This window comes from Oncorhynchus masou, chromosome 24 (genome assembly GCF_036934945.1).
Source record: "Oncorhynchus masou masou isolate Uvic2021 chromosome 24, UVic_Omas_1.1, whole genome shotgun sequence".
Classification (NCBI taxonomy): Eukaryota; Metazoa; Chordata; class Actinopteri; order Salmoniformes; family Salmonidae; genus Oncorhynchus; species Oncorhynchus masou.
Window position 1 is genome coordinate 88,489,887 of NC_088235.1, and position 23,559 is coordinate 88,513,445.

Here is a 23,559-nt window from a genome sequence, read left to right on the forward strand (position 1 = left end):
CTGTACAATCAATCAAATGTATTTATAAAGCCCTTTTTACATCAGCCGGTATCACAAAGTGCTATACAGAAACCCAGCCTAAAACCCCAAACAGCAAGAAATTACATTCTAGACCTCGACATAGCCAAATAGTACTTAGTTCTACTTTTTGTTTGATATTCTGCACTGTATACACAATGCACTCCACTCTACCCTTCCCTTTTCTTCTAGCCTACATTCAGTCACAACAACCTTCACCAGAGTAGTTTGGATGATGTAGTGCATCACACAGACAGGGTGAGAGGAGGACAGATGTATCACCCTGAGTCAATTATACAGAGAGACCAGCCCTCCAGTCATAGCTATTTGTTTAGATTAGTCAGGGGCATTGGTGTAAAGTACTTAAGTAAAAATACTTTAAAGTACCACTTAAATAGTTTTGGAGGGTATCTGTACTTTACCCTACTATTTATATTTTTGACAACTTTGACTTCACTACATTCCTAAAGAAACTAATGTACTTTACCTGACCCCAAAAGTACTCATTACATTTTGATTACTTAGCAGGACAGGAAAATGGTCCAATTCAGCACTTTTCAAGAAAACACATCCTTAAATGCCTCTGATCTGGCAGACTCATTAAACACCAATGCATCTTTTGTAATGATGTCTGAGTGTTGGCTATATGAACATTTTAAAAACAAGAAAATGGTGCCGTCTGCTTTGCTTAATATAAGGAATTTGAAATTATTTATACATTTACTTTTGATACTTAAGTATATTTAGAAACAAATACTTTTACTCAAGTACTATTTGACTTGAGTGACTTTCACTTTTACTTGAGTAACTGTCTTTTCCACCAAGGGTGAGGGGAATACACAGGCAAGGGGACAGAATAAAGACTTGCTATTGTTGACGTTTCAACTGCAAAGACTAGCTGGTCTCATTCAGTGCAAAGACAAAAAACAACTTGTTTGTTACACCACGGTTAGCTGATAAACTCATGTCATGATACTGTATATGTGGAAAGCTATACCCCTACCATTATAACTACCCCATTAAAAATACATTATTGAAAAACACGTGTCTACACACATCTGATATTTTGATTATACTTGTTTGATTGGTGAATTTGTCCATAGATGAAGATTCTTACCTTTTCCACGTTTTCCACTGTGAAGTCGTGGGCATCTGGCGTGGTTGTTATTCTCCCCGACGTCTCCATGTTAGCCCAACCGGTCTGTCTGTCAATAAAAGACGGAGCCGCTTCTTTAGCTTGCTTGCTGTCTGGATAGCTACAGAACGCGGCACTAGTCAAATGTCTGTAACCACGATTTGGATGACTGGCTCTTCTGTGTTAGCGAAATAATTTTAGCTTCTGAAGCTAAACCTTGTTAGCTGACCGGCCTCTGTGGGCCCCGATTATTCTGTATGTCTGGGGACAAGCTAGCTAGCAAAGCATCTTGTTACTCTCTTGAGTCTGTGTCTGTAAAGACAACCTACGGAGCTAGTTAAACCTACCTTTTTAATTCATATCCAAACATGCGTTGGCATTAGAAATGTCTGTTACTTGTTACTGGCTAAATATCCAGTATATTACCCCTGCCTTTGCTACGACGGTAGAAATAATGCAGATACTGCCAGCTCCCAGCTACCGACTTCAGCCTCTGCAACGTCACTGTCCCCACAGCCAATGATAAGCTATTACGCCACTTATCTTTCCCTCTGCCACGGCCCTGCTTTCAAAGCAGTGATCGTTTTATAAAGACAAATTATGATGCATTAAAATTGTATGAAAATCTTTCATGGTATATGTTTTACGTATGTTCCAGTCTTGAATTTTAAAGTCTATAGTAGTGATATACATTTGCATAGCCCTATGCAGAGCCATATATTTGACTCTTAAGGTATTCAACATCATGGATGTTTTGCATTTACTTCCTAACAGTACATAGGCGAGATAGACTACCTAAATGTTGATGAAAAGGTGACAGAAATTCACTCTATCTGACGTTGCTTGCATGTGGCAAGACGAGAGGGGTAAGTCTATGGATTCTCGTCGCTTTGTAGATTGGTTTACTGTGCAACAGGGACTCTTGGTGGCTGTTTGAAAACATTGCATACATTTTTATGACAGTAAAACGCCCTGTTATGTCATAGCCAGTTATGTCAGTTGATGACAGGACAGTAGTCTTCAATTTCCTTGGTGGGAAATGCAATTTAGTTGATCAATTTAATATTTTTTTAGATAGTATTTTTCAATATGACTATATTTCTTGTCAGCTGAAAGAGACACACCAAATTTTTAAAAATCTTTCCAGAGAGCCAACAAATGTAAATGTTCCTAAAAAATTAGTAAAACAAAGTTTTGTATATTGGGCTTATTTTCCTAGAACATTATGTAGAACATAGATGCCTCTGCCTATTTTCTCCTCTGTACCATACGAGGGGTGCATCCTTTATAGAGAAAATCATGTCCTCTATCTCTGTCACAGACTGTGTGATACATTTGCTGTATGAGTTGTAATTTCAGGGCGTCTCTGTGCCCCTTCCTGGTTCAACTCCCTCCCCTCTCTCCATCACGCCCCTTCTATTGGCACTTGTGTCACTGGTAGTGATGGTTTCAGCGATGACACTCTTCTTTCTGACCAAAGGCTAATAGGAAAATCAGTCTATTTGGCTTGGATCTCTTTACGTTGTGTGTTCGTCAGACTGCTGAGGAACAGTGGCTAGAACTCGCGAGTCAGCACGGAAGGAGACCCAACTATAACTGCGCTAAACACGTGGCACTTTGTATTCGCTTAGGAGAATACTTTGTATTCGTGCACTTCGGAGACTCGTCAAGCAAGCTATAGTAGCTCACTCCTGCTCTCCACAGGGCCGACGCGCTAACAGTTATTTACAGTTGGGAGGCCACAGAGAACGAACTACAATAGACCTCTGCGAAGAGGACGAGACGGCATCCGTGTTCTAATAGTTACTGTTATATCACAGGAGAGAGCGATGGAAACCAAAATACTCGTCGCTCTGTGCGCTCTGATCCTCAGCTTGGGTTCGATTGTAGAAGGTAAGAAGCTCTGGGATTCGCACTTCTATGTTTTCTTTCGCAGTTTCAGGGGTTGTTAGACTAAATACGCACATAATGCATTGTAGTCCTGGCAATCAGATCCCTTTTAGTTTTTTTAATCGTGCGCATGATGGATAAGTTGTGGCCTGTTTGAATAAGCAAAAAGCCCATGTGATTTATTTGCTGTAGGTCGAAGTCATTGTGTCTGTAGGTTTATAATACAGTAATGCCTCTAGCAGTTATTTCAGTCAATTTATTTTTCCTCTTCCCTCTATCTTCCTGTCATCCCTGCTACTGCTTACCTCTTGAGGTAAATACTAAATTGCCATTTCAAATCCACCTTTACATTTTCATCATGTCATTCTTTGGTCTCTCTCTCTCTTTCTCAAACCTCTGCGGATCCTATATTTGTTCTCTGTGTTTAATTTGATGGTCTGCTCTGTCTCTCACATTATTAGTTAACATTTCACAGTCATAGTAAAGAAGTAGGTGTGTGTGAGAGATGCAGACAGTCTATGCCTAGGTTATGACACTGTTAACAAGTGGTAGGCCTACCATGATAATTGTAACTCCCTCTGAATCAGTTACTGAGCAATACCAGCCACTAAAAGTCGTCTTGTTGGTGTGCTACAATAAACAGAGATTTCATTCACAAACAGTTCAGCATATACAGTAGTTCTTACACACAATTAGCTGTTTTTAGATATTTCTATTGATCAGTTTTTATTGTTCAGAATAATGACTGTCTGTTTCACTGTAATCAGTCTAGGGTCTCTTTATCTTGCATACACACACACACACACACACACACACACACACACACACACACACACACACACACACACACACACACACACACACACACACACACACACATACAGGGTCATCTTCTGAGGACAAGCATGGGGGTTGTAGGGTTGGACCCTGGTTCCATGGTGTGGGTGTTATATCTTTGTGCACATTATAGATAATGTAACGGTTGTTCTCTCTATGGTGCAGATGAAAAGGGAAAGGATGCTGCCTTAGACCAGTGTTCCTCAAACCTTTCCTACAAGGAGGGCCCACAGCGTTGCACATTTTTGTTCCAGCCCAGCAGTAACACACCTGATTCAACTAATCAAAGGCAAACAGGTGTTAGTGCTGGGCTGGAACTAAAATGAGTAACCACGGCCCCTGGGTGTACCCCAGGACACTTGTCTCGTCTCTTGAGATGCACACAAGTATATTTGTTTCCTCAAACCACAGAGGGAGGATGCAGGCAGACTGGGTGTGTTCCTACCAAGTTCCAAGACCTAGTTCCTAGAACTTAAGGTTCTTACAGATGCCCTGTGTGTCTGCCACGGCTCCTAGATGTCTAGCACACTTTCCAACCAAAAAAATCGCAAATTTAGGCCCAAATCAGTGCCTGACCACAACTCGAACTGTGGTCTAAGGTTGCAGGTCAAGCACTCTATCCTATTGTACCAACGATTTCTACAATTTTGTGTATCCAATATACATACTCCGTGTGTGTGTGTGTGTGTGTGTGTGTGTGTGTGTGTGTGTGTGTGTGTGTGTGTGTGTGTGTGTGTGTGTGTGTGTGTGTGTGTGTGTGTGTGTGTGTGTGTGTGTGTGTGTGTGTGTGTGTGTGCGTGTGTGTGCGTGCGTGCACTCAGTAGGAGGGGCTGAGTAGGCTTTGGAACAATCACAGTTATTTATAGTTCAGAACAAACATTTATGTGCCTGCCACACTCTTAGCTGTGTTCTGGCCAGCTCCCTCTGTCTCTCCCTTTTGTCTCCCTTTTCTTGACAGCAATGAAGCCAGCCCAAAACTAAAGTCGCATATTGCTTATCTAATACAGAGACAGCACAGGCCTTAGTGTTTAAAAAAAGTACAGAGCACTTATTGCTGCAGTATTAGCTCCTCCTCCTCCATATTTCTACCTGATCTCAGCTCCTCACACACACTCCATTTCTCTTACAACTCTGCCTTTCTCCTCTCCCTCCCATCTCTCTCTCCCTTTCTGACCCCTCCATCCTTCTTTTTGCCATCTCACATTCTCTCTCTCTATTTTCGCACCCCTCTCTCTCTCTGTCTCTCTCTTTCTGACTCTCAATTCTACTTAGCAGAGTGTATAGTCTTCAGTAGCTAAGTAAGGACAGGGAAACACAGGTTGACATTTGAAAATGTTTTATTAATTGCAGCACGATGCTGCCACAAGGTCTTCAAGCTGGAATTAAAATGAACTTGGAAATAGCATAGAGTCACAGGATGGCATTTGCTGCTGCTCATAAATGAGTGTGGAAACTCAGTCAGTTGAATGTCAAAGCCTGGAGTTGGCTGTATATGCTGTCAACTAAAGTGACATCCAGTCATCTTCTAGTCTATAGTCATGTAGTCAACTGACATTTTTCTACCAAGCTTGGTTAGATTCAATTGTAGGAGAGGAGAGGAGGTGACGAGGATTGAGGAGAGGAGAAATAGAGAAAAGGGGGGAGAGGAGAGGCTACACAGAGGCCAAACCAGGGAAAAAACTAAACCTGAATAAGGATTTCTGAAAAGGCCACTGTTGAACACAATGTTTCCTTTGCTATATTCCATGTGAACTCTGACATTTACATTTTTAATCTGAGTATATACAGATTTTTCAGATGTTTATTTTTTATACAGGGTCTTAGGAGGATTGTGTGTTTGTAAATAAGTGGCCTATTTCAGTGAGCAGCATTGTCATATTCTTGTTATACTGATTGTCCATAGCTTTAAGCCAGCAGCATACCACCCTGCATACCACTGCTGGCTTGTTTCTGAAGCTAAGCAGGGTTGGTCCTGGTCAGTTCCTGGATGGGAGACCAGATGCTGCTAGAAGTAGTGTTGGAGGGCCGGTAGGAGGTACTCTTTCCTCTGGTTGAAAAAAATATCCCAATTTCCCAGGGCAGTGATTGGGGACACTGCCCTGTGTAGGGTGCTGTCTTTTGGGTGGGATGTTAAACGGGTGTCCTGACTCTCTGAGGTCATTAAAGATCCCATGGCACTTATCGTAAGAGTAGGGGTGTTAACCCTGGTGTCCTGGCTAAATTCCCAATCTGGCCCTCAAACCATCACGGCCACCTAATAATCCCTAGTTTACAATTGGCTCATTCATCCCCTGTAACTATTCCCCAGGTCGTTGCTGCAAATGAGAATGTGTTCTCAGTCAACTTACCTGGTAAAATAACAGATAAATAAAATAAAAATGTGTATAGCCTAAATATGGGTCTAGAAAACAGCCACATAGCTTCTCACACAGATACACACCCAGTGCTGAAAGGAAAACTGCAAATCTGCTAGCAGAGAAATGGTTGGCTGTTCTTTCAGATGTAAAGGTCAAGTTATTTCCCCAGGTACATGCTGTATCGCCCTGAGTGTGTGACCCTGTAACGCATGAAAAGGGGAAAGTGTTTCTCTATGGCAAACAGTGGTTCCCTTCATAGCTCCCCAGACACAACACACAGCCTCCCCCCACAGCTTGACCTGAGCAGCCCTAACAGAGATGAGGCAGGGGAACAGGGCCAGTATTGTACACCCACTCACTTTTCACACACTGGTATGTGTACGTTTGTGTGTGTGCATGGTCTTTTATAGCTATGCCAGAAGTTTGTGTGTAAATGCATGGGCTTTCTTGCCGTCAGCATGTTGTGTGCACGTCACTGTGTGTTTGTTTGTGTGTGTTGAGCTGTGTGAGTGATGGAGAGGGGAATAAGAGGCGCCACGTCACTGTGTCACTGGCTTGTAATGGCATTAGACTGGTAGTCTGGACTTTATCAGATAGAGGGGGGAGAGGAGAGGAGGAGGAGTGTGAGAAGGAAAGGAGGAGAGGAATAGATAGATGGAAATGAGGAAGAGGGAAGGATAGCCAGAGGAGAAGAGAGACAGACAGATAGCACATGTGACCTTTCTGGCTGCAATAAAACTGTTGAACCGTGTATACAGCATGACAACAGACATGACTCAAAGCTAAAAATGTCCCATTTACATCAGCACGATTCTGCAGTTCTTTTGGAACTAATGTTCCCTAACGGTTCAACACTAACGTGTGGTTACAGACCTCGGGTTTTTCATCTGGTGGGTCACCATGCAAAAAACAACTACAATGTTTTATGGTACCAATGCTGACAGTGACAAAACCTACCTGATTACTACGGTGAGCCTGTTGAAACTAGAGATTGTTTAGGCAGGGCAAGAGAGATTGAACACGAACAAGAGAGATTAGTGAATCTAAGTATCTCATCTGATGCTCATCTTCTTAATTTGGTTATTGAGTGTTACTGGTTGGCTATTGTTTGGGTTCCAAATGTCAGCTCACTTTGGATCAAGCTTTCCTTAATTGCATAGGAATCGTGTTGTTTAACTGCAAATGTCAGTGCAACAGACAGTTACAGATAGTGGTGTTTGAATATGCATATTTTACGTGACGGCAGTCCTTTAAAATGTAAAAGGAATCCAATTCTCGGCATGTCCCCAATGTCTCCTCTTTAGCAGACATAGACCAGAGTTGAATAATACATGTTACATCTGTATTCTGCCTCACCATCTATTCCAGTAGACCATCTATCCTCTCTGTCTACACTTCTTTAAAAATAGAGCAGCCTCCCCTTCTCAGGAGGAGTCGGAAGAAATGATCCTAACTGGTCCTGAAGGGATCTAATAGATATGTCATTCTTCTGGAAAACAAGGACTGCATCATTCACAGATTGGCTTATTTCAGAGATCATGAAAATACTATTTGATGACTTTCCTTACATCATTCCTTATTGGGCACTGCTTCAGCAACACACTCATATTAACTGAATGTCAAAATGTCACCCTGATTGTCTCTCTTTTCCAGGCCAGGACCCTGGTGTGAACTCCTCTCCCTCAGACGCACCTCTGACTCGAGGTATGTCCGGGGCTGTTCAGGCACCCCTCCCTGGAGGTTCTCCCTCTCCCTCAGACGCACCTCTGACTCGAGGTATGTCCGGGGCTGTTCAGGCACCCCTCCCTGGAGGTTCTCCCTCTCCGTCAGGCTCTCTGTCCCTCCCCAGCACAGACTCCCCAAAGCCAGCCAGCAACCTCACGGATGGAGGGCTCTCCAACAACAACAGCAGCAGTAGCAACAGCAGCAGTAGCAGTAGCAACGACACAGCAGTCGTAGTGGTAAAAGAGGTCCCAGGTAAATGTACTGTATAAGATAAAAAATAGAATGAATGGAATTGTATTGGTTCGGAGGACTATTTTATTATTTAATAAAATACCATTTCAAATTTGACATTTAAACATATCATTTGTTTAAGATAAATGGTTCAGCTTGTTCTCAGTCTATTTAGAGCCATGTCACCTTTGATCAGGGGTACTTAGAAGCCACGACATAGTCAGACACAGCACAAGCAGAGTGGAGAGCTGTGACTGGGCTGTGATGACACACACACACACACACACTAGAAGACAGAACATGGTCCTTAAAAGGAGGATACTGTTGGGTTTACTAACTAGAGCACAAAGAGAGACAGAAGAGGGAGAACTTAAGGGAAAAAAACAAGATCATGAGAGAATTAACAGAGAATTAACAGCAAGTTGTTAGGCATACAGGAAGAGGGCAGAGTGTAGAACTAGAGGGGGGTGGAAGAGGAGGAGGAGGAGAGATGCGCTGTGATTAAATGCAGTGTGATTTCGCACAGAAAGGTGAGAAAGTTTGGAGCCTGACACACACACACACACACACATTGGCTCATTGCAAACATACACCCCCACCACCTGCACCTCACCCACTCTGTATCTGTATCCTCTGGGAGGTTTTATAGGTATATATTATCTCATCACAACACTGCTGCTTGTCTCTCCTCTGTGTCCTCTGGCTGGGATTTAGAAGATACACTGCTAATTCGAGTGTGTTTGTGTGCGTGCAACTGTGTTTTTTCTTGTTGAATGTTTTTTTATGCAGATATTGACTGTGACTTTTCACCTATCAATTGCTTGTCTAATTGATAAAACGATTTGTAAACTTGATACATTAATGGGTCCTTCTTTTCTTTGTATTGAATTTCACTTAAAAACCTTTCTTCTTCTCTCTTCTAGCCACCAGTGTGGGGGTCCCTGCCCCCACTCCCATCCCTGAGAAGACCCCTGGCCCGGAGAACCTCACTGAAGAAACCGCACAGCCCTCTGATGCTCCCTCTGACAACCACACTGACCCTACACACACACACACCACCACAGTCCTCGTTCACAAACCTTCCACCATCCCAACACACACACCTGTCCACTCCACCACTCCATCCAGCCATGCCCCTCATCCCTCCAAAACTCACTCACCCATCACCACCACCGCTTCCCCAGCCCCTACTAGGCCTGAGACCCACCCAACTAACACCTCCGCTCCCTCCCAGCCCAGCTCAACCCCCAGCCCTGACCCAGATACCTCTAACCCTATCCAGCCTAAACAGCCCCTCAGTCCCTTTCCCAGCACCACTACCACCACCTCTCCCCCAGCTCTACCTACGTCTGAGCCCCAGACCCAGACATCCAGCATCACCCCTCTCCCGGCTTCCACCCCAGCCAGCAGCCCTCCATCCCAGGCTAAAACGCATGCCGACATCCCCTCTCAGCTCAATGTAGTGGATGGTGAGTAGATGGATTCGTTGTGTATGCGTGTGTGTGTGTTATGTTGTTGTTTTGGTATTTGTTATCAGAAAGCAGCAACCACAATATTATATACTATGATCTCTCTGGCGTATAATATGGGGGAGACATCCAACCCCGGTCTAATAAAACCACACACACTAAACCTAAACGGTCCAGTCGTCAGTCCCATGACTGGCTCTGTCACTTGCCAGACAGAGAGATGATTGTGGGGTGGTGGTGCTGATAGTACCCTTAGATGTTTAGGAGGGAGTGTGTGTGTGTGGGGTGGGGCAGACTTGTGCAGGGAAACAAAGAACAGCATAGCTTTTGTTGGGATGCCAGTTCAATGCTGGGTGCGTCAGTTTAGTCCTATGCCCAGAAAGCCCCGGGCTTGCTCGCTCTCTCTGTCACTACCCTACAATCAAGTCTGTCTTATTCTCTTATTCTCTTAGTCCATCCTGTTAATAGCTTGTGTTTATATTTTATAATATGATATATTTAATATTTTAATATATTATGTTATATATCACAGGAGGCTGCTGAGGGGAGGACGGCTCATAATAATGGCTGGAACGGAGCAAATGGAATGGTATCAAACACATGGAAACCATGTGTTGGATGTTTTGGATACCATTCCACTAATTCCACTACAGCCATTACCACAAGTCCGTTCTCCCCAATTAAGTTGCCACCAACCTCCTGTGGTATATATGTATATATAGTATAATATGTTCCCCTCACCCGAGCAGGGGAACCAGTGTTCCATAGTGGTGGACCTGCCCTGGACCCTCTCCTAGCTGGACTAGTGTCCGTCTTCATCGTCACTGCAGCCATCATCACCCTGCTCCTCTTCATCAAACTGCGACGACGGGATCAGCGGCCTGAGTTCCGCAGGCTCCAGGACCTGCCTATGGTGAGACAGTAGAACACAAGTGGTTAGGTGAAGAGACAGTATAACGCTTAACATTAATGAGACCTGAAGACTTGCTTAAGCGTCAGTCTTCTTTTGTGAGCTATTACACTAAGTAGCCATTGTTAGCATTAGCGTTTACTTCACTCACCACCTGTCATCTTGACCAGCGCTCACCATTTACATCCTGTTGTGTTTTCCCCTGTTTAGGATGATATGATGGAGGATACTCCCCTGTCCATGTACAGCTACTGATGATGATGGAGGACACAGTCTGACCTGATGGAACAGCCAGACCCCCACAAACCTTCTCCCTCTGAACTGGGGCTGCGTCTCTATAGTCCAACCTGGCCTTCTCTCCTTGTCCCCTGTCCTCATATCCTTTATTTTATCCGCACTGACATGAGACGTGGACTGGTGAAAGCAAGTTGCTGATAGGCATCCTCCATATTGCTTTTATCGACCCTGTGTTTTCAAATCAGTGCAGATGCTGGAGATGAGGAGAGGGAGGCGCCATTTTAGACCATTGAGATGCATCCCTGGCGTTCCCTCACCACCTTTGTGTCTCTGTGAGCAACAGGGGGTTTCTGTGTGAGTGTGACCAGCTCTTTTCCTGGTCTATGTGGATCTGAAGTTCCATCAGCAGCATTCCCACTTCTACATTCTACCTTCTATATTCAAGCGTGCACTCTGTCAGCTGTGTTTTGGTTGAGTGTTCGGTAACGAGGGTTCCTCTCTTTCATCACTAGTTAGAGGCTACTTGTGCCTGGCTATATAGTGTTGTACAGTATGGTTGCACTTTACGTTACAGAGGACATGTATGTGTGTCTGTGTGTCTGTGTGTGCGTGCGTGTCTGTGCATGGTTGAGCGAGCATGCACGTGCGTGTGGGGGGGTGTGGTTTGGGGGTATTTAAGTTGAGCGTTTCCATGGAAACTAGTTCCTCTAAAGATCCTGCTTGTTATTGTTCATTTTGTTTCTCTATTGGGAGTCTCTGGTGGTGTTAGTTCATTGGGCTAACACAGCCTTGTGGCCTGCAGACAACCTGGGTTCAAACCTGGTCAGTCACACTTGTAAGGGGGAGGTTGTCTCTCTGAGTATTTTTAGTACATTTATCTTTATATAAAGCCTGAATGGACTCTTCCACCCCACTAGAGCTATTTACAGAGTACAATACAGAGAAAACCATCCTCAATGGCGGCTCAATACATTCCATGCCTGTTCGAATTCTACATTTCAAAGCACATGTTGTGAACTCTTAAGGCTGGTTTGTCTGTTACTGTAGTTCTCACAGCCAGGCCCAGACCTATGTTCTAACATGTCTTAGTAAGGAAGAGCCTTGGGCAGATTCAGCAGCAGTGTTTCCAACTGAATTTGGCCAGTTGTCTTTCAATACAATTCATTCATTGGTTTAATCATGTAGCTACTTGACATGAGGGTAACTTGTTGCCCAAGTCAGTCAGTGCTAGCCGCTACCATTAGCATGCAGTCCATTAACTGTCTCAAGGGAAGTGGACTCTGATAAACTACTTCATGAACACAGACATTGTAAATGTATAGCACGAGGTCAGAGAGAGAAACTCTTTAATGTAAGGCTTTTGTGACTTAATGAGCATAATGCTCCATTGATGTGAGGGGAATGCAGTCTCTGTGTTAGTCTGCGTGTGTTAGACACACAGGAGAAAAGAACACCCCCTCCCTCCTTCCCTACCCCAACCTCTATTGGGGAGACTTGAGTTGGAGCCATAGGCCTGTATTGGAGACAGTATATATGGCACAGATAAGGGGGTATGGCACAAAGCAGGATCAAAGAGTTAGCCAGCTAAATTTCATAATATTCTGAATTAACTTTACATTCCAACTTCATAAAGAAAGGTAGACTTGAAATCAAACGATATGGGATAATTGACTTCAAACTTTACATTTTTAAACAAATTAAAAAAGCAATAGTTATGTCTATTTCTGAATATTTGTCAAAGTTAGCTAATTTAGGGCGAGATTAAATCCAGACTGCTGAAGATACGCGTTATAGCGCGATTGATATGTAAAGGTCATTTCCAATGGAGCCGACGTAGGTTGCGTTTCCCGTGAGTCTGGACCCCAGATTCTCCATGAATGCGGAACCATTGCCTTTCAATTTCAATCACGCTGTAGTGTAGATCTTCCACGGTCCAGATTTAATCTAGGCTTTAGTGTTCCTGCTTGGGCTACCAGATTAGTTTGTTGCAGACTCCGCTGACGTTTGTTGTCTTGCCAGTTCTGCATCAAGTCAGAGTTGAAACAGAGTGGCTCTATTTGACTCCATGTGGAGTGGAATGGTAGTTCATTTGCACCCATGTATTAGTAGTCCCTTATATGAAGTGCCAAAAAGTTAACTGGTTGTATTATAAGGTTGATATGTTTTACTGTTTGACGTCGATTCTGGAGTGATGATGTTTTTTGATTAAAGATATGAAACCATTCTCATTCCTTTCTCATTACAGAGCTTGGTTGTTGGGCTGAGATGGCTGACGCACACACACACACACTAACAAAAATAACTACAACAAATGAACTATTTTATTACAGCTCTTTATCCAGAATTTTATTGCAGAAGCCCAAAATCATCACATTTGTTTTACAGGCCGTACAGTGAGTCAATGTAACATTTAAACAAGCAGCGGTCTAGTACTTGGCTGTGTGTGAAAGCCCTGAATCATCCACATTAAAACTTGTCATCACTATGGCCAAAGCCCCTCCCACCACTTCCCCATTGCCCCCTCCATTAACCCCCTCTCCCCAGCCCATTTGTGGTCCCTTGCTCCATGGGCCATTCCCCTTTGTGGGGAGGGGTTATCTGGCTAGACAGTCTCTAACTGCTGAAATATTAAACAGACCGACTCATGTTACACAGCAGGACTTGTCTGTGGTCCAAAGGCGAGGGTGAAGAGAGGCCTGGGCTGCATCTCAATACGTTACAGTAAATAGATACAAATACAGTACCAAATAAGAGACAGCACCTCACTGATTTGCATCAGCCTTAGATAGTAAAAGTAAACATCAGTCCACCATATGTTTTACTAATGGTCTTAGACTCAAAAACACCAGTGATCATCAAGTTGTATATCGTCAGTGAAATCAAAGCTTTCCCCAGATGTAATTCATTAAGACAATCACATGGAGTGTAATACAAAACACTATTGTACACCTTTTCCCAAAAACCACTGACAGAGCATACTCACATAGGAGTTTTTAAAATATGGTGCTTTCTTTTTCTCAAGCAGAGTTCAGCCTTTTCATCATCCTCTTTAGTCAGGGTTTGAGGTTCGTGCCCAAAAACTTCTCAAAGAAAGAACTCATAGCATTCTAGAACACTGGCATGACGAAGCCCCTCAAAGGTCATTGAGGCTGAGGTCGGGGGGGCTGTCTGACCCCAACTCCAGGTTTCCATCATCATCATCAAGATCATCATCATCATCCAGGCCACTTCCTGGTCCTCTGAGGTCATTTCCTGCAGAATGGGAGCTCTGATGTACCCGAGGTACTGCTAGAGGAGGAGCTGAAAGAGAGAAGAACCGTCAACGTGTGTGTATGTGTACTAGTCCCAAGGGTTTTAGCAGTAGTGTTCCCGTAAGAGAGATTGGGATCAGACCTCTAAATGTTTCCCAGAGCAATTGAGGCACATGCGGACAGAATAATTAGATTAGATGATGCCACACACACACTACAGGAAGTGTTTAGGATCCCATCCAAACACACACACGTTTCTCAAACTGCTGACCAGCAGACATGGATGGAGAGGAAATGAGGGATTCTCGGTCCTCTCCTCAGGCAGGCAGAGTTAGTCAGTCAGTCACATAACACACGTTCAATGGAGGTCACTGGTGTGTGTCTTACATGAATCCACATCCAAAAACTACAAGAGTTCACTCTTCCTTTGTGCTAGATCTATGGTGCGAACACACAAATCAGGTAGGCATGCATGCAGACACAGGTACACTGTTAAGCCAGCCTCCTGTTCCTTGGTGAGTCAGACATGTTGTGATGAGTCACTGAAACGGTTAGATCTACAGTCCAAATGTACATGTGTGGTGTGTATGGGAGAGGGTTACAACACTTTCTGTTCCTCTGAAACAAACTGGACCCATAATGGGACTCATTCTGCTCCTCACTGACAGGGGCAAAGTGTGAGTGTGTGAGTATACCTGTGTCTCGGTCATCCAGCCAGGACAGGTCATCAGAGCTGACCTCAGCCAGACTGGGGGTGGGACTGAAGTCGTCAGAGTCTGAGTCTGGCTCCGCCTTTTGACCCCTGGCATCTTTACAGCGGGAGAAGGCAGCTAATGCTGGAACTGGAGGGGGGGGTTAATAGACAAACAGGGTTATACTACTCAGGTGAGTAGATGTGTGTGTGTCTCTTACCTGCTGTGTGTAGTGTAACAGTAGGTGTGTGTGTCTCTTACCTGCTGTGTGTAGTGTAACAGTAGGTGTGTGATGTCTCTCCCGGAGAATCAGACTCCTGATCTCGTCCTTCAGCTCCGATACAGTTATCCTGCAGGACACAGTGATAGCATTACACGCACGCGCGCGCACACACACACACACACACACACACACACACACACACACACACACACACACACACACACACACACACACACACACACACACACACACACACACCTGATCTGGCGGACCTCCTGCTCTGTGTGTGTGTATTGAGAAACAGTCTTGGCCAGGTCAAAGCTGTGGTTTCTGTAGCTGTCTGTTAGTTCCTCTAGTGTCTGGGGAAAGGCAAAGTATAGAGGTTAGAGGTCGGGAGACATAGAGAAAACAAGTCACTCAAATTACCTTCTTTAATTATTCAATCATTAATTTAATTCCTTCATTCATTAATACCTTGCAGCTGTGTTCATACTGCCTCCTCGTCTCTCTGGCCTCCGACTGCTGAAGAAACATGTCCTCCTCCTGCCTCCCTGTCACACACACACAAATACAAACACACATACGATGAAAGAAAAGGAGTAAGCGAGACTGTGCTTGCCCTCTCAACAGCTCTGAGTCTAAGACATGTGTAGTCCTGCAGAAAAAAACTGAGAACAAGACTGTGTATGTGAGACTCACTGAGCTGGGTTTTGAGTGTGTCCACCTCTCTCCTCAAATGATCCAACTCCTCCCTTCGCAGCTTAGAGCAGAAACTATAAAAGGACAACAATCAGCTTTCACCAAACTGGTATGGTCCATACTAAGGGCTAATGGTTGATTTGGTGTAGGGCTACACATACAATAATGATCACCTGAACCTCACAGGTGAGTAAAACCCTGCCCCCTCACCTCTCCTCCAAGTTGCCTTGTGATGTGGCTCTGGTGATGTGCCTTCTCAGAGTGCTGAGCTCACGGCCCACATCTCTCCTCCACTGGTCAATCCTTCTCTCCACTTCTGGACTAGTCATCCCTGACCCTCTCCTCTCTCCATCCCTTTCTTGTTCCCGCTCTCTCTCCGTCGCCTGCTCTCGCAGTCTGCGAACCTCGTCTGAGAGATAGAAGAATAACACATCTACAATATTCGATCAACAAATCAATCACTCAACCAATCAGGATTGGTATATTGAGCAGTAAATGTTAGTGTTGTGTGATAACAATAGGTGTATGTACCTTGTAGTGCCTGTATGTGGCTCTGCTGAGAGTGTCTCTCTCTGTCCATGTCATGAAGACTTTGGGTCAGAGACTCTATGGCCTGGCAACCATTAGAACAAAAAGAGTAGGAGGAAGAAGAAATTAGCTAAAATGTAGGGCTATTTAGGCACCTTTTATGAAATAAAAATGATAGTTATACATGAACACACGGACCTGGCTCTGGATTTGCAGTTGTGATTGGACGGCTGCCAGGTCTGCCCACTGCACAGCGGAGGAGGGAGGGGGGAGGAGAGAGATGGAGGACTTGGGGAGAGGGGGGAGACGAGGGAGCTCCAAATTTGAGACACTAGCCACCTCCCTGACTGGATAGAGATCTACTGAGTTAGCGAGAGACAGAGAGGATAAGAAGGAGCAGAAAAAGAGGGGGAATCACCAACAGAGAAAGTGTGTCACAGTCAGCCATCTTAAAGACCACAGAGATCTCCCCTCACCTTCTCTTCCTTTTGGATAATTCCCTGGCGTGGCCAGTCTCTCCTGGGGAAACATGAACCCCGTCAACACACAGTGGGGAAAGTACATAGGGTATTTATGAACTTCAATGTTTCTATCATATACTGTAAAACTAGAATCTAGCTAACTGCTAAGAATCAGCAGTCAACTCTTCTGATGAAGCCCTTGGTAATGCACTGCCACGTATGCATAATTATGTTATAGTGCCATCTTCTGGCTACTCACCCTCATCTTGGCAACACTGCCATCAGCTGCTGAGAGGATGGAGCTCAGCTGGTTGTCCCAGTTCATCTCAGTCAGGGCTGCTCTACTCAAACAATAGGACAAGGGTGCCAAGACTGATGTCTGAGTATTTATGGCACAAAAGTTAAAGCACTTGCCCTCTACCTGCAGGGTATCTTGTCCATGCTCTGCTCAAACTGTCCCTCTAAATCCCTACATAATCCAGTATTCATTCATGTGTTCTTCTGCCCACATCTCCACTGTCAACTTTCCATCTCAACAAGTTAAGTTTTATTGTACACAAGTACAGTGAAATGCCTTTATTGCTCTTTCAATACAATGAGGTAATCAATCAGTAGTACTGTAAAAACAATTTTTAAAAACAAGCAAAATGATAAACAAATAAATGAAATGGATATGGTACGCGCATGAGATTAGCCATTGCATTGGCCAGTGTTTTATAACTAACGTGTGATGCTGTAACTCTAGACGAGTTGGTTGGTTGCTGAATGATGAGGTGGCTAACACAAATCAATCACACTTCATTGACAGATGAGTTAACACAGCTAACTGTCGCTAGCTAAGTACTGTTGCAGGTGGCTTTTGTTTTGGGCTTGCCTTTGTGTTGTTGCTACCGTTGCGTTCGATTTTGACAGTCCGACGCATTGTTTGCAATGAATGGTTGACTGGCTAGCTAACATTCACCCTAGTGATTTGTTTATACATTGAACACGATGGCGACGTTCGCATATTACTGTTGATTTACCCCTGGCACCAAATACTCAAATTCACAAATCAATCAGTGCATGAACAGAAAGCTGGCTGAAGGTCGATATTTCAGCGATGGATGAAACAATTCAAAGGTTGGTTAACATTACAGAACATAATATACATTATTAAAACATTGAGCAGAAATGTACATTATTAGCTATCTACTTACGTACTGTCCTGTTACACTTTTAAATCCTCGACAACGTGATTGCGTATTATACGTTGCCCTAATGGGTTCTGGGTATTGTAGTTGATAGATTAAATGCTTACAACGCGGAAGTAAGAGAGTCACGTGATAGAGAACACTATTTCCCACAACCCAACACATTTAAACATTCAGTGATGGCGCTGCCCACGGTCAATGTGGAAGATGTGAGAAAAGCTTTGAGTAATAATCTGTCAAAGTTGGGGTTTGAAGTTTATCCACTGAAGGTAACGTTATGGCCGCTGTTCCATTCGAGCTATTTGTTAAAAGAATTTGCGTCAAACTTTAAACGTGGCCCTTTTTTAAATATTGTCAGTGTCAGTGAACGTGTCGTCAAACAAAATTGTTAAACTAGTCAAGTTGACAAGCTCCAATTCAAAGTTCGTACACGCTTTCTCAGCCATGCCTTGTTCATATGAAAATGATAAAAGCTGACCATACTGGACTGTAGTCTGCCAACAGGTTTGGGACTTATGGCACAGGTGATGGTATATCTGTCCAATAACGACAGGGTTGTTGAAACCTGTCCCTTCCTGGCTGTTCCCCCTCAATCGCTACAAAACTTACCCACATTTTTATTCTTTGTTGTGCATGTGTTCCCAGATTGGCTGGTACAATGTAGTCCTGCCCCCCTCTCTCCATCTGTCCTACCCTGATGACACCCTGGGAGCGGTAGTGCTCAGCACTCCAGCCATGTTTGAACAGGCCTTCCTTCCCTTCATGGAGAGCAGGGGCTGGAAGGGGGTGTCTGCAGACCCCATAGACCAGTGTGTCAAACACTGCATCAACAACACAGTCTCTGAGGTGGGTGGGGGGGGGGGCAACCAGTGCATCACTCACTGCATTAACACCTGGGGTGTTGATGGAGTGATGTTGAAAAACGTTTTGAAACAGGAAAGGAAAGTGTTTTGCAACAAAAATAGTTTGTATTGACAAAAATTCAGGTAGGTCGTCCCTCCCCGTTTCATTCCGTTTACTCTGTTTGCTTCTGTTTGGTTGTTATTAAACAGATTTCATTACTTAATTAATACACACACCCTTGGGCCACACTTCACATCACTCTCTCCCCTCTCTACCTCCCCCCATCTTTCTCTCCCTCCTGTAGTGTTTTCCAGGTGTGAAGGTAGATGTGAGTTATGACTATGAGATGCTGCCCAGCAGGAAGCCCAAGTTCCTGGCCCAGAGCGCTGCCCATGTGGCGGGAGCTGTGTACTACTACCAACGCTCTGACATACCTGACCACCCCTGGGGGGAGAAGGTGAGTGACAGGTCCAAAGGGGTTATTCAGTCATTAATTTACTAATAAATTGATAAATCGGGTGCTGTATGTTCTTTGGTTCACAGATGGCCAGTCATTTGTATTACTTATAAAACTTTATACTACCTCTTTGTCTTCCTCTCCCCCATCCCTTCCTCTTCTCACCTCTACAGAAGATGTTTGGTGTGTGTATACACCCGCGTCTGGGGGGCTGGTTTGCTATCAGAGCTATGTTAGTGTTTGTTGGGTCTGAGGTGGGTTCGGAGCTGCAGCAGACAGCTCCTCCAGACTGTGTTCCTACCAGGGAGGATAGGATACAGCTACTTGAGGACTTTAACCTCAGATGGCAGGTAGGATTTACACTATATACTATAGTAATAAGTATTGATCAATAATATGGTTGGCAGATAGCCCTGCTACAATATACTGGATTAATAAGTATAGATCAACAATAAGGATAGCATGGCAGGTAGGTATGAAACTATATACTGTCTACATCAATAATGGGTGCAAATGATGCATATTAATAAATATAATTATGTATGATTCATTTAAAGAGGATATAGAGAATATATAATCTGTGTTGCCAGGACTGGAGTTACAGAGATATCGTCCCCCCAGTCCAAACCTACTCCGTGAAACAGAGAGAATACTTCTCCACCCCCCCAGCCCAGCGACTAAACTTGCTCACAGACTGGGGCTACCTGACCGGGGGAGAAGAGGACAACACACAGGAGAACTGACAGATGATAACAGTGAGAGGAGACGTTACAGTTAGACTTGGCTGGCTCTGAAGTAACTGACTCTAAGGGAACGTCTGGTGTGGTTTGAGGCCATTTTGGACATGCAATCCCTACATGCTCATTGGTACTGTGGTCTTTCTGTATTCACAGACAGTGTTCCACTGTGAGATCTATTGTACTTTATCTACCTTTTGTACTTTATCTGCCTATTGGCCTATGAGGCTACTATAATATTTAGTGTTAGATGGTAGAGTGAAAAGAGATCTTTCATGGAAAAGCAACAATAGTATGTTTAAATGTGGTAAAGGACTTAATAAATGCACAAACATTTGTTATTGTTTTGATAATTTTTCAGTTGTACTGTGAAATGATCCACGTTGAACAGTTGTACTGTAAATTTAGTGAGCTTTTGCTCAAGAGACTACTGCTATCTATTATTTTTATTTAAAAAAATAATTGTTGGAATGACACATGTATCAATTGAATAAATAATGCTCATTCTGCTTGAGCTTTTAGTCAGTTACTCATGCTGTTGATGCAAAAGTCCTGAGGATTAGGGTTATGATTTTTTTATTTTTTTTATTTCTTTCACCTTTATTTAACCAGGTAGGCTAGTTAGGAACAAGTTCTCATTTGCAACTGCGACCTGGCCAAGATAAAGCATAGCAGTGTGAACAGACAACAACAGAGTTACACATGGAGAAAACAATAAACAAGTCAATAACATAGTAGATAAAAAATAATCTATATACATTGTGTGCAAAAGGCATGAGGAGGTAGGCAATAAATAGGAGATAGGCCATAGGAGTGAATAATTATAATTTAGCAGATTAACACTGGAGTAATAAATGATCAGATGAACATGTGCAGGTAGAGATACTGGTGTGCAAAAGAGCAGAAAAGTAAATACATTTAAAAAACAGTATGAGGTAGGTAAATTGGGTGGGCTATATACCGATGGACTATGTACAGCTGCAGCGATTGGTTAGCTGCTCAGATAGCAGATGTTTAAAGTTGGTGAGGGAGATAAGTCTTTAACTTCAGAGATTTTTGCAATTCGTTCCAGTCGCAGGCAGCAGAGAACTGGAAGGAAAGGCGGACAAATGAGGTTTTGGATTTAGGCATGATCAGTGAGATACACCTGCTGGAGTGCGTGCTCCTGGTGGGTGTTGCCATCATGACCAGTGAACTGAGATAAGGCGGAGCTTTACCTAGCATAGACGTGTAGATGACCTGGAGCCAGTGGGTCTGGCGATGAACATGTAGCGAGGGCCAGCCGACTAGAGCATACAGGTCGCAGTGATGGGTGGTATAAGGTGCTTTAGTAACAAAATGGATCGTACTGTGATAAACTGCATCCAGTTTGCTGAGTAGAGTATTGGAAGCTATTTTGTAGATGACATCGCCGAAGTCGAGGATCGGTAGGATAGTCAGTTTTACTAGGGTAAGTTTTGCGGTGTGAGTGAAGGAGGCTTTGTTGCGAAATAGAAAGCCGACTCTAGGTTTGATTGGAGATGTTTGATATGAGTCTGGAAGGAGAGTTTGCAGTCTAGCCAGACACCTAGGTACTTATAGATGTCCACATATTCTAGGTCGGAACCATCCAGGGTGGTGATGCTAGTTGGGCGTGCAGGCAGCGAACAGTTGAAAACCATGAATTTGGTGATAATGAAGGCTATGTTCTAATCCAGCCCAGTTCTCCCATAGTCCACTGATGCCAGGAACAGTCCCACGAGAACAATGTCTCCAAATGTGCCACATCTGGGACGACACGCACATGTTAAAGCCTGTGTGTTGTCTTATCTCCTGTGGTGTATACGTGTGCAAACACAACCCTACTGAATAGCCACACCAACCCCAGAGTACTGGCCAGATGCTGCGACACATACGCACAATGGTTAGCACCATTTCATCCCCTAAATATGAATACTAATCATCAAGCTAGCATAGTTTACTGAACCACCCCTACTATACGACCCTATGCTATTTGTGTGTTGTTGAACGTAGTTGTACTCACAGAATACTGCAGGCCTCCGAGAGCCAGATGGACAAATAATGGAGGGATACCGTAACATTCACAATTTACTCCCTTTGTGATACACCCTTTTCTCTGGCCAGCACAGTTGTATTCTAGTTGTTAAATCATTTCTGTAGTGCAGCCTTCCTCACTCATTCTCTCTCGTGGCTAAGCCCTCTGGTTAGGTTGCCTATAGCAGGGCAGTATGTAATTCATGTGGAGCAAGGTTCAACTGAACTCTACACTACCCAGCATACCAAAATTGGTTCTGTGAAAGTTCCCAGAACATTCGTTAGGTTGCGGCAAATGTTCTCATAACACAAAAACTGTCCAGTTGTGCTGATGATTATAAAATGTTTATATAACATTCACTTGATGTTGAAAGAATGTTCCCAGGACGTTGCGCTCACATTTTGTTGCCGCAGTATGTTCTAAAAACATTACTTGTGCATTGTTATTACATTAACTGGAAAATGTAATGAGAACGTTTGGGGACTGTTCCAGATGTTGTGCACAACATGTTTGTGAATATTAGAGGAGACAATTCCAAGGGTATTTCATTTAAAACTAACAAAAGAAATGGTTATCAAAACATCCTTAGATCATTCTTGGGATGTTATGATCATAATGTTAGATAAAACGCAAACTAGAACTTAAAGGGAATCTTAGCACATGTCCTGGGAATGTTCCTGGTTTGCTGTGTGCATTCTGTCATCTACTGTCCTTTCCATGGCAGCCATCTCAGTTTTAAAGAGCCTTATTACCATTCTTTACAGTACTGTGTGCAAAATCTCAGCAGCACACTGTAGGATAGCACCATGGTGTAGCCGGAGGACAGCTAGCTTCTGTCCTCCTCTGGGTACATTGACTTCAATACAAAACCTAGAAGGCTCATGGTTGTCACCCCCTTCCATAGACTTACACAGGACATCCTCCAACCTATCAGAGCTCTTGCAGCATAAACTGACATGTTGTCCACCCAATCAAAAGGTCAGAGAATGAATCTAGTACTGAAAGCATAAGCTACAGCTAGCTAATACTGCAGTGCATGAAATATGGTGAGTAGTTGACTCACAGATCACCAAACATTTAGAATCCCACCGTACCTTCTCCGCTATGCAATCTGGTTTCCGAGCTGGTCATGGGTGCACCTCAGCCACGCTCACGGTCCTAAACGATATCATAATCACCATCGATAAGAGACAATACTGTGCAGCCATATTCATCGACCTGGCCAAGGCTTTCGTCTCTGTCAATCACCACATTCTTATCGGCAGACTCAACAGCCTTGGTTTCTCAAATGACTGCCTCGCCTGGTTCACCAACTACTTCTCGCAATTCAGTGTGTCAAATCAGAGCTCCTGTTGTCCGGACCTCTGGCAGTCTCTATGGGAGTGCCACAGGGTTCAATTCTTGGGGCGACTCTTTTCTCTGTATACATCAATGATGTTGCTCTTGCTGCTGGTGATTCTCTGATCCACCTCTATGCAGACAACACTAATCTGTATACTTCTGGCCCTTCTTTGGACACTGTGTTAACTAACCTCGAGACGAGCTTCAATGCCATACAACTCTCCTTCCGTGGCCTCCAACTGCTCTTAAATGCAAGTAAAACTAAGTGCATGCTCTTCAACCGATTGCTGCCC

At 43.9% G+C, this 23,559-nt stretch overlaps 4 protein-coding genes across 8 annotated transcripts in view; 2 read left to right on the forward strand and 2 right to left on the reverse strand.

Moving 5' to 3' along the window:
- ipo13b (importin 13b) overlaps window positions 1–1,645 on the reverse strand; it is a 52,518-nt gene extending 50,873 nt beyond the window's left edge. For 2 of the 4 annotated variants that reach the window (XM_064935483.1, XM_064935486.1), the window contains exons 1-2: window positions 1,501–1,645; window positions 1,136–1,274 (exon numbers count right to left, since the gene is read on the reverse strand). In XM_064935483.1, the coding sequence (XP_064791555.1) occupies window positions 1,136–1,274; window positions 1,501–1,523 (162 nt within the window). In that variant the 5' untranslated portion in view covers window positions 1,524–1,645. Of the gene's footprint in view, window positions 1–1,135 lie in introns of all 4 variants that reach the window. The other 2 variants (XM_064935484.1, XM_064935485.1) reach the window with 2 other exon arrangements.
- Window positions 1,646–2,547: 902 nt separating this feature from the next.
- On the forward strand, window positions 2,548–13,033 carry LOC135512947 (mucin-2-like). 2 transcript variants are annotated; one of them, XM_064935487.1, is made up of 5 exons: window positions 2,548–3,046; window positions 7,891–8,214; window positions 9,117–9,662; window positions 10,409–10,575; window positions 10,783–13,033. In XM_064935487.1, exons 1-5 carry the CDS (start codon window positions 2,983–2,985, stop codon window positions 10,825–10,827), a joined length of 1,146 nt encoding a protein of 381 aa, XP_064791559.1. In that variant the 5' UTR covers window positions 2,548–2,982; the 3' UTR covers window positions 10,828–13,033. The 2 variants fall into 2 exon arrangements, with proteins under 2 accessions (XP_064791559.1, XP_064791560.1); XM_064935488.1 differs by having other exon boundaries at window positions 10,412–10,575.
- A 95-nt stretch (window positions 13,034–13,128) lies between these two features.
- Window positions 13,129–17,888, reverse strand: LOC135512948 (uncharacterized). Its single transcript, XM_064935489.1, has 12 exons — window positions 17,864–17,888; window positions 16,923–17,004; window positions 16,679–16,721; window positions 16,401–16,564; window positions 16,206–16,287; window positions 15,885–16,083; window positions 15,675–15,748; window positions 15,450–15,526; window positions 15,234–15,334; window positions 15,014–15,102; window positions 14,756–14,902; window positions 13,129–14,109 (listed from the first exon to the last, which is right to left on the reverse strand). Exons 2-12 carry the CDS (start codon window positions 16,986–16,988, stop codon window positions 13,943–13,945), a joined length of 1,209 nt encoding a protein of 402 aa, XP_064791561.1. The 5' UTR covers window positions 16,989–17,004; window positions 17,864–17,888; the 3' UTR covers window positions 13,129–13,942.
- A 129-nt stretch (window positions 17,889–18,017) lies between these two features.
- mmachc (metabolism of cobalamin associated C) lies at window positions 18,018–20,404 on the forward strand. Its single transcript, XM_064933218.1, has 5 exons — window positions 18,018–18,122; window positions 18,499–18,699; window positions 19,001–19,153; window positions 19,327–19,503; window positions 19,744–20,404. Exons 1-5 carry the CDS (start codon window positions 18,033–18,035, stop codon window positions 19,894–19,896), a joined length of 774 nt encoding a protein of 257 aa, XP_064789290.1. The 5' UTR covers window positions 18,018–18,032; the 3' UTR covers window positions 19,897–20,404.
- Window positions 20,405–23,559: the final 3,155 nt, after the last annotated feature.